This window comes from Chaetodon trifascialis, chromosome 13 (assembly GCF_039877785.1).
Source record: "Chaetodon trifascialis isolate fChaTrf1 chromosome 13, fChaTrf1.hap1, whole genome shotgun sequence".
In the NCBI taxonomy this organism is placed as follows: Eukaryota; Metazoa; Chordata; class Actinopteri; order Chaetodontiformes; family Chaetodontidae; genus Chaetodon; species Chaetodon trifascialis.
This window is the reverse complement of record NC_092068.1, coordinates 24,827,539-24,840,512: the sequence shown is the minus strand read 5'-3', so window position 1 is coordinate 24,840,512 and position 12,974 is coordinate 24,827,539. Positions and strand designations below refer to the sequence as shown.

Below are 12,974 nucleotides of genomic sequence, written 5' to 3'. Positions count from 1 at the left end.
TCACTTTAGAACAGTAAAACCTTCAGATAAAACGTCAAATATCTGTCAATCTTCAGTGTTTCTTGTCGTTGTGTTTGTGACCTCCGGCCAGCAGGGGGCGTATTTCCATCACTCCTGTCCTAAAACGGCCGTCAATGAACAGGAAGTGTCGCAAACTGCTCAGCAATGGCGGCCCAGAAACAACAACACAGACGAATCAGGTGTGTTGGTGTGAGTTCTTGTTAAAGTTGACTTCGTATTGAAATGAAATGTCGTCCTCTGCCGAGCGGCTGGTGTCGGCCATCTTGGAGGAGTTCATGTTGGCGGCGGTGGCTGAAATCTGTCAGAGAGTCAAAGTGAAGTCGGATGAAGACTCAGAGGCTGAGGTCAGTCAGCAACACGGGTCATTACCGGGACACGCTGGTGTGAAGAGGAACGCTAGCTTCCGTTACCGTAGTGCTTTTATTTTATGCTTTAGTTTCTCTGGAAGAATGTCAGTTATTTAAGTTAAAAGAAAACACACATTTCTGTGTACATTTAATCTCGCCATTATAATCAGCCACAAATGTAAAAATTAGTTATATTTCTTTCTTACAATTATTACAGTACTGTTGACAGTGAGTCTGAATACTGAACGCACTCAGTCCACTGTGTCACAGCCGAGGCCTCATCAGACGACTGACTTTTATTATGAAGTCAATACATTTGAAATAAGTGAAATTCTGTGTTTGTAAAGAGCAATACTGATTTTATTCCACATTCAGATTCACAGCTGCAGCTTTAAACAGACTCTAAACTTTATAGCTTTTTGGGTTTTTCACTCAATTCAGCTCCTTTTGTTTAATATATCTCAGCTTCTATAAATGACTTTAGAACATCGGTTTTAAAAAGTCCTGAAGTTTTAAAGATGACTTGATGCTCAGATTCACACTCAGTGTCCAGTTTAATAGGAACACTTAATTGAATCTCATCCAGCATTTTGTGATAATTCACCGGTGTCATACTGTGTGTGTGTGTGTGTGTGTGTGTGTGTGTGTGTGTGTGTGTGTGTGTGTGTGTGTGTGTGTGTGTGTGTGTGTGTGTGTGTGTGTGTGTGCTCCTGTTGCAGGAGCAGCTGCTGGCTGTGATGAAGAGGCTCTGTGCAGCTCTCCTGCAGGAGCTGAGGAGGCTGCTAGAGGAGAACCAGGAGCTGCGGGAACATCAGCAGGACGGTGAGAACTTGTCATGACGTTCTGCAGCTTCGCGTTTGTTCTCCCCTCGCTGATGATCTCTGTCTCTGCAGTCGAGCCTCTGCAGGACTCCACCCGCCCTGCAGCTGAAGGAGACACTCAGGTTGAGGCAAATCACCAATCAGACAGCCCCACAGGTGAAACCAGCCGATCAGAGCACACTCCTCCGGCAGGCAGCAGACGAACCTTCAGCTGCAGCGTCTGCGGCAGCAGCTTCTCCAGACGGACCAACCTGAGCGCTCACCTGCGGGTCCACAGCAGAGAGCGGCCCTTCACCTGTCCCACCTGTGGGAAAACTTTCTCCGCCCGGAGCAGCGTCAGAGTCCACCAGCTCACCGTGCACAACAAGCAGCGGCCCCATCGCTGTTCTCACTGCGGGAAGGTGTTCGGCACCCGCAGCCACCTCAGGACGCACCAGGCGTCCGGCTGGCGGCGCCACAGCCGGCCGCTCACCTGTTTGAACTGTGGCCAGACGCTGGCAGCGAGGTGCTGCCTCCGACAGCACAGACTGACCTGCCAGAGGACAGACGAGAGGTTCAGGTGTGCAGAGTGTGGAAAGGAGTTCTCCAAACACAGCTACCTGTCCGCACATAAAAGAGTCCACTTGAAGGACAAACTGTTTAAATGTCCCACCTGTGAGAAAGGCTTCACCACGCGCCGCAGCGCGCACGTCCACCAGCTGACTGTCCACAGAGGACTCAGGCCGTTCACCTGCAGCGTCTGCAGGAAGACGTTCAGCCAGCAGAGCGGCCTCAGAGCTCACCTGAGGACGCACACAGGTGAGCGGCCGCACACCTGCGAGCAGTGCGGAAACAGTTTCTCCAGCAGGAGCAGTCTGTCGGTGCACCGCCGCGTCCACACCGGAGAGAAGGCCTTCAGCTGCGACACCTGTGGGAAAAGCTTCAGTGTGTCCGCCAACCTGCGCCGCCACCAACTGGTCCACTCTGGCCGGCGGCCGTTCAGCTGCGACGTGTGTGACCGCAGCTTCACACAGGCTGGACACCTGAAGGTGCACCGCGCCGTGCACAGCGGCGAGTGGGCGTTCATCTGCAAGGCCTGCGGGAAGGGCTTCAGACAGCGCACCGCGCTGCTGCTGCATGAGCGGAGCCATGCCGGCATCAAACCGCACAGCTGCGGTGAGTGTGGAAAAAACTTCTCCTCGTCCACGACGCTGAAACGCCACCAGCTGGTCCACAGCGGGCAGAAAGTCCACACCTGCGACGAGTGCAGGAAGAGCTTCAGTAGCGCCCAGATCCTGAAGACTCACCTGAAGCTGCACAGTGGCAATAAGCTGTTCTCCTGCGACGTGTGCGGCCGCGGCTACAGCTCACTGAGTTACCTGAAGACGCACCGACGCAGCCACTCGGAGGGGAAGCCGTTCAGCTGCGCTCAGTGTCAGAAAAGCTTCACCACGCAGGCGAGCGCGACGCTGCATGAGCGCACGCACAGCGGAGAGAAGCCGTACGTCTGCGAGGTCTGCGGGAAGAGCTTCAGCGTGGCGCAAAACCTCGTCAGACACAAGCGCGTCCACAGCGGAGAGAAGCCGTTTGAGTGCAGCGTCTGCGGCAAGAGATTCAGCCAGAACAACAACCTGAAGACTCACCAGCTGGTTCATACGGGTCAGAAGCCGTTCAGCTGCTCCGCCTGCAGCAGGAGCTTCACCTCCAGGAGGAGCCTCAGGGAGCACAAGTGTGACTCCGCGTGATGGAGCGCAGGCTAGGACACCCTGAAGTGTCTTATTCCTTTAACTTCAGTTGAAGGGGATAAAAAGAGACATTTTGTTGGGGTCTCTGCTGGTTCAGACTTTGAGACTCAGTGTTTGAAGGTGAATAACTGCACTGACTGACAGATCAGAACTAATCAGATATGACAGCAGACGTTCTGCCTGTGGTCACAGGTCATGTCACTCATTTATTTCCACCCGTCTGTGTTTTTGTACATCGATCTCCTGAAAACATTTTAGTCGACAAGTTTTTGGAAATTATCCAAATATGAAAATATGTTGAAATCCTCTGTCCAGAATGAAACACAGCTGCTCCGAGTGTCCAATAAAAGACATTTTCATTCTGTTTCAGTCACTTATTGTCTTATTTTAATGTTAACATGACCTGCTGTGGAAAGTTACTCTGACAAGAAAAACAAAACAGGTTGTTTTTTTCTTTTCTTTCTTTTCTGTTTTTAGGTTGTCTCTTTCAGTTGTATGGTCATATATTTAAAATTTTAAAATTATTTCCTTTTACTTAAATCACTTTGTTTCCTTTAAGTTTATCCATCCATCCATTATCTATACCGCCTATCCCTTTCGGGGTTGCGGGGGGCTGGAGCCTATCCCAGCTACATGGGCGAGAGGCGGGGTACACCCTGAGCCGGTCGCCAGCCGTTTGCAGAGCCACATGTAAGGACAAACAACCATTCACACTCACACTCACACTCACACTCACACCTACGGACAATTTAGAGTCATCAATTAACCTAATGAGCATGTTTTTGGTCTGTGGGAGGAAGCCGGAGTACCCGGAGAGAACCCACGCATGCACGGGAAGAACATGCAAGCTTCACACAGGAGGGCCCCGCCTGACCTGATCGAACCGGCAACCTTCTTGCTGTGAGGGACGCGCACTACCTGCTGCGCCACCGTGCAGCCCCCTCCTTCAAGTTTATTTTAATTAATTTCTTATTATCTAGTGAGTATTAGATTTTCTAAAATCTTTAACGTTTTTTATCGAAAATTTGAATTTAAAAAAAAGAACACTCAGGACGCGTTTGGCGTTGGATCTTTTATTTTGAAGTCGCGGACCGGAAGCTGTCGGTCGTCGATGTAAACAGTGTAGGTGGGATGTGTCGCTGCTTCGCTCCGGGTCCAGTCCCTCTGCACCCGGCTTAAACCTCAGCACGGAGAGCCGACCCAGCTCCAGGACAGCAGCTTCACCGAATAGAACCGAGCCGAGCCGAGCCGAGCTAACCGTCCGTGTCCAGCATGAATGAGACGGAGGGGCTCCGGTTTCGGCGGGTCCACAGACCGCAGGTCATCACCGACGAGCTGCCGGACCATCGTCACAAGGGATCCGGGTAAGAAAGAACCAGGACCGGTTTCTGAGCCACATCCCGGTGTGGACCTGACACAGAAACACCTGGCGGAGGCTAACGTTGTTAGCATCGCAGCTGCTGCAGCCTCATGAACACGGAGGCCGCCGCTGATTGATTCACGATGATTGATTATCGATTATGGATATAATAAGAAGTGTGTCTGTCTGTGTTATTGATTAGAACGAACTGATGTCAAACCGGAAACTGAATAGAAACCGAGCAGGCGCAGGAAGAGTTCCAGTGATTGATTTCCTGCTGAGATGATCCATCAGAAGCTGATTAGTTTCTGATGAACCAATCATTAATACAGGAGAGCTGATCACATTCCTCTGCTGATGCGGTTTGAGGTGAAGGTTTAACAAATCTTTTAAATGTTTAATTTAGACCTTGTAACAATGGAGAACAGGTAGAGGCTGTACCTGCTTACCTGTAGTGACTCACCTGAGCTACCTGAGGCTCACGTCACTTCTTATCACAGCAGGTTCAAACTTGTTTCTGTTTCACAAAAATGTTCTGACAAAGAAACGTCATTTCTGTGAAAACAGCTTTTATGTGTGTCTGTTAGCTGCGTTCGCCGTGTTAGCTAACAGCTTAAGTAAGAGTGCGGGGACCGAGGACAGATCCCTGAGGAACCCGCAGGACACCCGGTCCTGGACTCAGGTTCTAGTTAAAGGTCTCTGTGGTTGTTCCTAGCAGCACCTACAGTGGGAAGGTTTTCCAGGTGACTCTGCTCTCTCTGGGCGGCTTCCTGCTTCTTCCTCTCCTGGTCATCATCCTCATCCTGGAGTCTCCCATCCACCCGGAAGTGTTCAGGTCAGTGTTCTTGTTGGTGAGTTCAAGGACAATCTGAAATGTGACTTTTACGAGTCCAGGTTTCCTTAGTAATTACTGATTGTGTGTGGTAAACACATTTTGTCTTGAGATCAGTGTAGTTCATAAATGATGGCCGCAGACACACACACACGGTTTTTAAATTCAGATGTTAGCGGAGGTGGTGAGGTGGACCACCTCCCCTGAGGCTGTTTCCACAGCGTTTAACGCTCTGCTTCAAATGTTTAAATTATTTTTAAAGAAAAATAAGAATATTCAGTGAATAAAGGTTCAGAAGTAAAACAGTCACGTTTTTCTTTACTTCCTTCCTGACACTTGTATCTTTCCTGCCCCCTGCTGGTCGTTTCGTGTCCTGCAGTCTGAAGGAGCCTCCGGAGATGAAGGGCTGCTGGGAGCCGAACCTGAAGCTCCGAGAGGCTCAGAGGCTGTTTGAAGACCAGATCAGCGGACCGGAGTCCATCGCCAACATCGGAGGTCAGCCTGACGTTTGGTTCAGTTTTCAGTTCTGTTCAGTTTAAAGGTTAGTTTAAGTTTAAAGCTGAGTTTGATGTTTAGTCTTGAGTGTAAAGCTCCATTGGGATCAGTCTCGGGGTAAGAGGCGAAGAGGCTGCTTGCTAAACACGTGAAAAGGTTTCTTCAGATTTCTTCACTTTGGCTTCTGGCTGCAGCCACAGAATCAGACAGAGGTCAGAGGTCGCATCTGCTGCAGTCATTGTGAAATGTCTTCATGTCGAGCTTCTGAAAGGTCACAGTGATTTCTTCATCTTCATGGCTTCATTCTCAAACTGTGCTCATTAAAACTGACGTCCAGACAGTTTTCTTTGGTTTAAAGCTCCATGATGAAGACCATGACGAAGACTGAGAGCTGACAGATGTTTGTCTCTTCTGTCTGCAGATGTTTTGTTCACTGGAACGGCAGATGGGAAGATCGTGAAGCTGATTGGTCGAAGAATTTTCACGGTGACGAGACTTGGAAAACTGCCGTGTGGTGAGAAAACAAAAAGAGCTTTAAAGATTCAGTTCGATTGATTTATTATCAGGTTTAGTTTAAGATTCAGCTTATTTTAAATTAGAGGTTCAGTTTAGTTCACTTTAAAAGTTTAACTTGAGGTTTAGTTAAGTTTGAAGTTGATTCAGTTAAGTTTGATCTAAAGTTTAGTTCAGGCTCCAGTTTAAAGCTTAGTTTGGTTTTAAACTTTACAACTTAAGTGTAAAAATTAAAGTAATGCAAATTAACAACAACGCTGAACTAAAATGACGTTTTCAAACTTTCTTTAACAAAAAAAAATCTAAATTTTAAGATGAACTTAATGTCAATGGGACGTTTGCCTTCGTTCAGTTTTAAGTTTAGCTGATTTAGTTTAGTTCAAAGTTTAGTTAGCTCGTGACGTTATTTTTATTTTTCATTCAGATGCCTTATATTCATTAATTGGTAGACTGACAGACAGACAGATGAGTCAGCGCGTCTTCGTTCAGGCACTGACCTTTAACCTGGACTCATGTGGACACACAGGCTGTGGCGTCTCGTCTCTGTTTGTCTTTGGTTGCTTCATTCTGGAGTTTCAGCCTGTTTCTCAACCACTGGGTGAAAAACTGTTGGAAGCAGCGACGTGTCGACATCTTCATCTGCTTCCTGCTCGTTTCAACATTAAACACACAAACGAAGACATCCAACATGAGACCAACAGTCAGACCGAGTGCGAGACTCTGATCCCAGAGTCGCTTCATCTCAGCCTGGATTCCTATGAATCATGTGAAAGTCGCTTCACGCTGCTGTGCTCAAGTCTGGAGAAGCAGCGCAGAACAGCAACAATACCCACTTTATCAGTTTACGTTTAATTTGCACTTTATTTAGAGAAGTAGAGAAACTGAAGCCTTTATATCCATCTCAGCTCCATCGGTTGCTTTGTGGGACCTTTGTGAATCTAAACTGAGCCACTCAGTCAGTCTACAGCTGCTCATACACTGACTGCACTTCATACAAGCCTGCTTCACAAACCTGAACCGTCCCTTTAAAGGAGGAAACTGTGACCGTTTCAGCTGCAGGAGACACTCCGAGTCCGTTTTTATTGTGAAACAGGAAGTCGGTGCAGAGATGTGAGGATACACTGAGAGCAGTTTACAGACTTACTGATGCTTCAGCTCAATTTTGACTGCAGTCAGGTGTGAGTCAGCAGGTGTGTCAGGATGAAAGTGAAGATTAAAATGAACTTATTGTGGCGGTTCTTCAAACAGGAAACAGCTAACAGTGACGTTTGGACGGAGCTGCAGCAGCTCGTAGATTCATCCTCAGTAACTCACAAACAAGATTTACTGAATCAGTAAAACTTCTGTTGCTAGGAAACATCTGTAGCGCTGTCCAATTAAGAGCAGTCAGCTGTGTAAACAGGAAGTCACTGTAGCATTATGATCGAGGAGACTGATCAGGTCTGCGTAAATGTGGGTCTGACTGTTCTGTTGAGATCTGCATTCATGTCTCACGGACTCGTCTGTAGTCAGATCAGAAACGTCACATCTGAAAGCTTCACAGACTCATTTTTAAAAGTTGTACTTGATGTGTTTGAGCAGATGAAGAAACAAAATTAGGATGAAAGTGATCCAGCAGAAGCTGATGAACACCAACAGCTGCCGGAGGTTTTATTAGTGTGTGTCCTGCAGGGTCCAGAGAGGAGGAGTCCAGCTGTGGGAGGCCGCTGGGCATCAGGGTCGGACCCAACGGGACTCTGTTTGTAGCCGACGCTTACCTGGGTCTGTTCGAGGTCAACCCCACCACAGGTGAGCTGCTGTAGGCCTCTCAGGGTCTCTTCTTCATGGGTTTCTTCCAGCTGGCACACATTGAGCAGATTGTCTTTATTCAGCGTGTGACATGTTTTATTTTTTCATCCCTGGTCTCCGTCAGCGTCCACAGACCACAAACACGGGTCCATCATGGTGGACTCTGACACTTCATTGTCTCGTGTGTCATGCTGCCTTGTTTCTCACCTTCTCGATTGTAACTTTGATCAGAAATTCATTCATTGTTTGTACAGTGCATGTTAGCCACGTTAGCTAGCATGAGGTACAGCGGCAAACAGTATTATGTCTAAAGCAGCAGTTCAGGCAACAGATTGACGAGGGTCTGAACTCCACTGTGTCTCCATCTGTTGTTTTTTCTGTGCAGGTGATGCAACCAGGTTGGTGTCGGGTGGTCAGGTGGTCGCTGGCAGGAAGCTGTCGTTCATTAATGACCTGGCGGTGACTCAGGATGGGAAGAAGGTGTACTTCACTGACTCCAGCAGCAGGTGGCAGCGCAGAGACTACCTGCACCTCATCATGGAAGCCACCGCCGACGGCCGGTACAGTAACAATTAATTATTATCAGCAGTAGTAGAAGTAAAAGTGACCATTAAACGCTGAGCTGATTTTTGAACGTATTATTTGAATTTAACTTCATCTGATCAAGTTCTTACAACTTTAAAAAATGGATCAATGTGTTGATCAATTAGATGCAAACATGCTAAAGGCCTAATGAAAGTCCTGTAGATGTTTCACATTAAAAGCTTTCTCATGGTCACTTCCTGTTGTTGTTGTGTATTTCCTCCTGTCAGAGTGTTGGAGTACGACACTGAGAGCAGAGAGCTGACAGTGGTGATGGAGAACCTTCGATTTCCAAACGGCATCCAGCTGCTGCCGGACGAGGAGTCGGTGCTGGTGGCAGAGACCACAATGGCCCGGATCCGCAGGTAATACACCTGTACCTGCACCTCTACCACCGTCAGCTCAAAGCTTTATTTCAACTCAACTGTTTGTGAAACAGGAACATTTAGACTCCTTCAATTAAAAGCAGAGAGTTTTATTCTCTCAAATTACAATTTAAAGTCTCGAGTATCAAGTTCCAACATGAAGTCCTTCAAAATAAAATAAATGAAGTAAAAATAAAGTTGGTTAATAGTGACGACAAGAAAGAAAACATCCAGATCTCCAAACCTTTGTTCTCGTGTTTGATTTTATTCCTCAGTCTCCGATCATTGATGTTGATCAAACATTGATAATTGCACTTCCTGTTTGGACAGAGTCAACACTCAGATCATCTCTGGTTCATATATGATGAAGGTTATATAACCCTCTCTGTGATGGAGGAGGAGGAGGATGGCAGGGAGGTTGGCTCTCTTTGTTGCCACGGAAACAAGCTGGTGCCCTCATTTTAAGCAGAGTGTGTGTGTGTGTGTGTGTGTGTGTGTGTGTGTGTGTGTGTGTGTGTGTGTGTGTGTGTGTGTGTGTGTGTGTGTGTGTGTGTGTGTGTGTGTGTGTGTGTGTGTGGTCAGTGCTTGTAGTGGGAGGTGTTGACTCGTCGGTTTATTTTCATCCTTCCTGCTGTGATGGAGACACTCTGAGCTCGAACTGAATCCTCTGAAATGTGAATGTTATTCTCGAAGATTACAAATAAAGTTTCAGATAATCAATGACTGTTCCGTCAATACTCACTTGACTGTAGCCCAGGGCTCCGTTCCATTCTGGTCCGTTCTGGTGCACGTGTCCTGGAAGTGTCCCGGACTTCCAGTCAAATATGGTTTGAGTTCATAGAGCCTGAAAAGAACCAGTTGAGTGTTTGTGATCAGGACTTAAACATGTCATAAACTATAATGTAGTTGGAAGCAGCTGTGAGGACATTTTGAAATGTTTGTTGGTGTGCAGTCACTTCTCCAACAATCTTTTAATTCAGGGAATAAAACAGAATCAGTCGTTTACAAACCAAATGTGTTTACTGACTCCACTGTCTTTCTGTCTGTCTCAGAGTCCATGTTGCCGGTCTAAACAAAGGCGGGATGGACACGTTCATGGACAACCTGCCCGGCTTTCCCGACAACATCCGTCCGAGCTCGACTGGAGGTTACTGGGTGGCCATGTCGGCGGTGCGGCCAAACCCCGGCTTCTCCATGCTGGACTTCCTGTCCCAGAGACCCTGGATCAAGAAACTCATCTTCAAGGTAAAACAGATACAGAGGACCAGGTCCCGACTCCCAGCTGGTCCTCAGAAACCAGGAAGTGCTGACAAGTATATGATCTTGATATGATCTGTCCTTCCTTCCATCCTTCATTCCTTCTTCCTTCCCTCCTTCATTTCCCCCCCTCGCCTCCCTCTCACTCCTCCCTCCAGCTCTTCAGTCAGGAAGTCCTGATGAAGTTCATCCCTCGGTACAGCCTGGTGGCAGAACTCCACGACGGCGGCATCTGCACTCGGAGCTTCCACGACCCCAACGGCCTGGTGGCAGCCTACGTCAGCGAGGTCCACGAGCACGACGGGAGTCTGTACCTGGGCTCCTTCCGCTCGCCATACATCGCCAAACTCGACCTGCGTAAGGTCTAAAAAGACACAGAGGAGCGGACAGACGAGCGGACATTCTCGACTTCTCTGTGAGATTAGGACGAACACAGCGCTCCTCGCTAATGATGATGTCACGACATGCCAGGAAGTGAAATAATAACGTCAGACTTGCATGACGGTCCGTCAACGCTTCAGTCCAGAGTGAAGTTTCTTGACTGCAGTTTAACTCAAAATTAGGTTGAAACATTCAGGACCTCCAGAGGTCGAGTGACATCACATGAACAGGAAGTCCTGCTGAGCCAAAGAGCATGTTTCCTGTCAGCTGATCTGTTTTAATGAGCCACACCGGGACTGAGGATCCAACGTCACTATGTTTTCCTACAGACCGAAACGTGTCAGCTGTCAGATCGATTATGGCCGCCATTAACGATTATTTTCATTATCAGATACGTGATGAAGACACATCTGAGAGACTGCAACGAGCAAATGTTGACATGTTGCTAAACTAGTTTGTGATTTATTTTTTTGTTGATCAACTAAGAAATTAATTGATTAATTGTTTCGTTATTGATTAATAATCTGATTTCTTTGATCAGCAGTTGCTGATTTCCATTTTTAGTGTTTGTATTTGATGTTTTGTTGTTTGGCTGCTTGTGTTCAGATCTTTAACAACTTTAGCTTCTTTTGTTCAATGAAAAAATGTTTTGCAGAAAAACGTGTTTCCCTTTTCCAGCGTGAGGTATCAGAAAAGTGTCGGTTTGATGTTGGACTGAAACTCAGGAACTGATCAGGACAAAAAGAAAAGATGTGAAAGTCGAAGAATCACTCTGATCTGCCGAAAAAAGCTAGCTCAAGCTAATTACTTGCTCACTAGCGGGTTGTCGTGTTGGGTTAGCTTGCGAGCTTGCTCATCGTAGAGCTCACTGGCTCAGCGACAGTCTGTGCAGGCAAACAGCAAATAGGAGGAATTTCTACCTCCAGGCTTTGTATTCAATATGTGTTCTGGGTTAGCATTAATATTGCTGCTAGCTGCCATTTCTCACTTTAATTTGTTAGTTGGCCGGAGCCAAGATGTCTATCAGTGTCTTGTATTTCACTATGAAGAGTAATTTTACTGGTTTCCATCATTATTCTGATTACTGACGTTTATGAGCTACCATAACTCATTATAGCAGCAGCAAATGTAAACCCGAAACTTGAAGTTTTAATTCATTTGCCATGTTTTCTTGTTTTCAGACACTTCCGTATTATTTAACATCAAATCAGAAAACTTGGAGTATTCATAAATATTTACCAGTCAGAATCTGTCACGTAACATTTAGCATGTTAGCAAGTTAAAACGTGAAAAAGTTAGCGATATGTAGCAATATTTAGCATGTTATCTTGTCGACGGGCTAAATATTCAGCATGGTGACATGCTAATATTCACACGCAACATTTAAAGTAACCTAACAGAAAAATTTAAAAAACAATATACTAACAGCTACTGATGCTAACATGGCTAACAGTTCATAAAGCTGCTAACGTGTCACGTTCGCATCATAACGTCTCGTCATGTCGTTCAGACAATAGTTATGAGAAGTTGAAGGAAATAAAGTCACAATAGCAGAATTTTAAACTTTGACACATAAAAAATAAATAAAAAACTTTTGACAACATGGCAAAAAAAACCAAAAAAAACCAAAAAAAAACGTCCAGGCTCACGGAGTCCAATCATGTTACTTTGTTTAGGGTGCTGGCTTAGAAGAAGACAATGAACACGTTCCAACACATTTGTAATGATGTAAATAATAATGAACATTATTATTTCCGATCCTGAAGGCCAAAACCTTCTGTATGTTGTTAGTATTACTTTTAATATCATCACTTGTAAACAGGAAGTGGTTGATGTTTGACGTCATGTTCTCTGTCAGCAGCTTTACTGATTATGTTTAAAGCCACGGTGTGAAGTCACTGATCACCACCTCTGATCACTTCTCAGTTATCTCCGCATCTCAAACGTAGGTTTGATGGTCCTGGTCCTGAGATCAGGGTTCAAACACAGTGTAGTCACATCTGCTGTCCTGATTTCGTCTAATGAAGATTCTCTGAGATAAATAAGATAATTAAGATGAGATAATGAGCCTGAAACCATTCAGTCTGCAGCTGTTTCCAACCAGCAGATGTTTGATTGTGCTTGTTGTTGAGCGGTGAGAAGTTTTTCATGTCCGGGTGCCAAACGCTTCACTTGGTCACGAGGATCAAAGAGGTTTGATTCTATTTTTACCGTCTCAGCTGAGTATTTTTAGCTTACTGCTACATGGCGACGGATTGAAATCTCTTTCTTTCTTTGGATGAACCTGTTCTGCAGCTTTTCAGCTTCCTTTGAATCAAAACTGAATAAAATCTGCAGTTTTAATGAAGCCAATAGAGTGTTTTTGTTCTTGTCCAGCTGAGGACTTTGCAGTAAAAATATTTTAAAATCCATTAATTTACATACAAAATTTTCATTTAAAATCCAATTAAAATGCTTAAATTAGATCAGAAAAATTATGTTTGTGGTA

General features: G+C 45.9%; 2 protein-coding genes across 3 annotated transcripts; both read left to right on the top strand.

The window, feature by feature from the left end:
• Positions 1-147: 147 nt before the first annotated feature.
• On the top strand, positions 148-3,275 carry LOC139341324 (zinc finger protein 160-like). Its single transcript, XM_070977802.1, has 3 exons — positions 148-365; positions 1,088-1,190; positions 1,262-3,275. Exons 1-3 carry the CDS (start codon positions 249-251, stop codon positions 2,911-2,913), a joined length of 1,872 nt encoding a protein of 623 aa, XP_070833903.1. The 5' UTR covers positions 148-248; the 3' UTR covers positions 2,914-3,275.
• A 735-nt stretch (positions 3,276-4,010) lies between these two features.
• Positions 4,011-12,833, top strand: apmap (adipocyte plasma membrane associated protein). Of its 2 annotated transcripts, none has more exons than XM_070978014.1 (9): positions 4,011-4,277; positions 4,989-5,108; positions 5,485-5,600; positions 6,022-6,114; positions 7,785-7,901; positions 8,287-8,461; positions 8,714-8,848; positions 9,901-10,093; positions 10,264-12,833. In XM_070978014.1, exons 1-9 carry the CDS (start codon positions 4,186-4,188, stop codon positions 10,471-10,473), a joined length of 1,251 nt encoding a protein of 416 aa, XP_070834115.1. In that variant the 5' UTR covers positions 4,011-4,185; the 3' UTR covers positions 10,474-12,833. The 2 variants fall into 2 exon arrangements, with proteins under 2 accessions (XP_070834115.1, XP_070834116.1); XM_070978015.1 differs by having other exon boundaries at positions 4,014-4,277; positions 4,992-5,108.
• Positions 12,834-12,974: the final 141 nt, after the last annotated feature.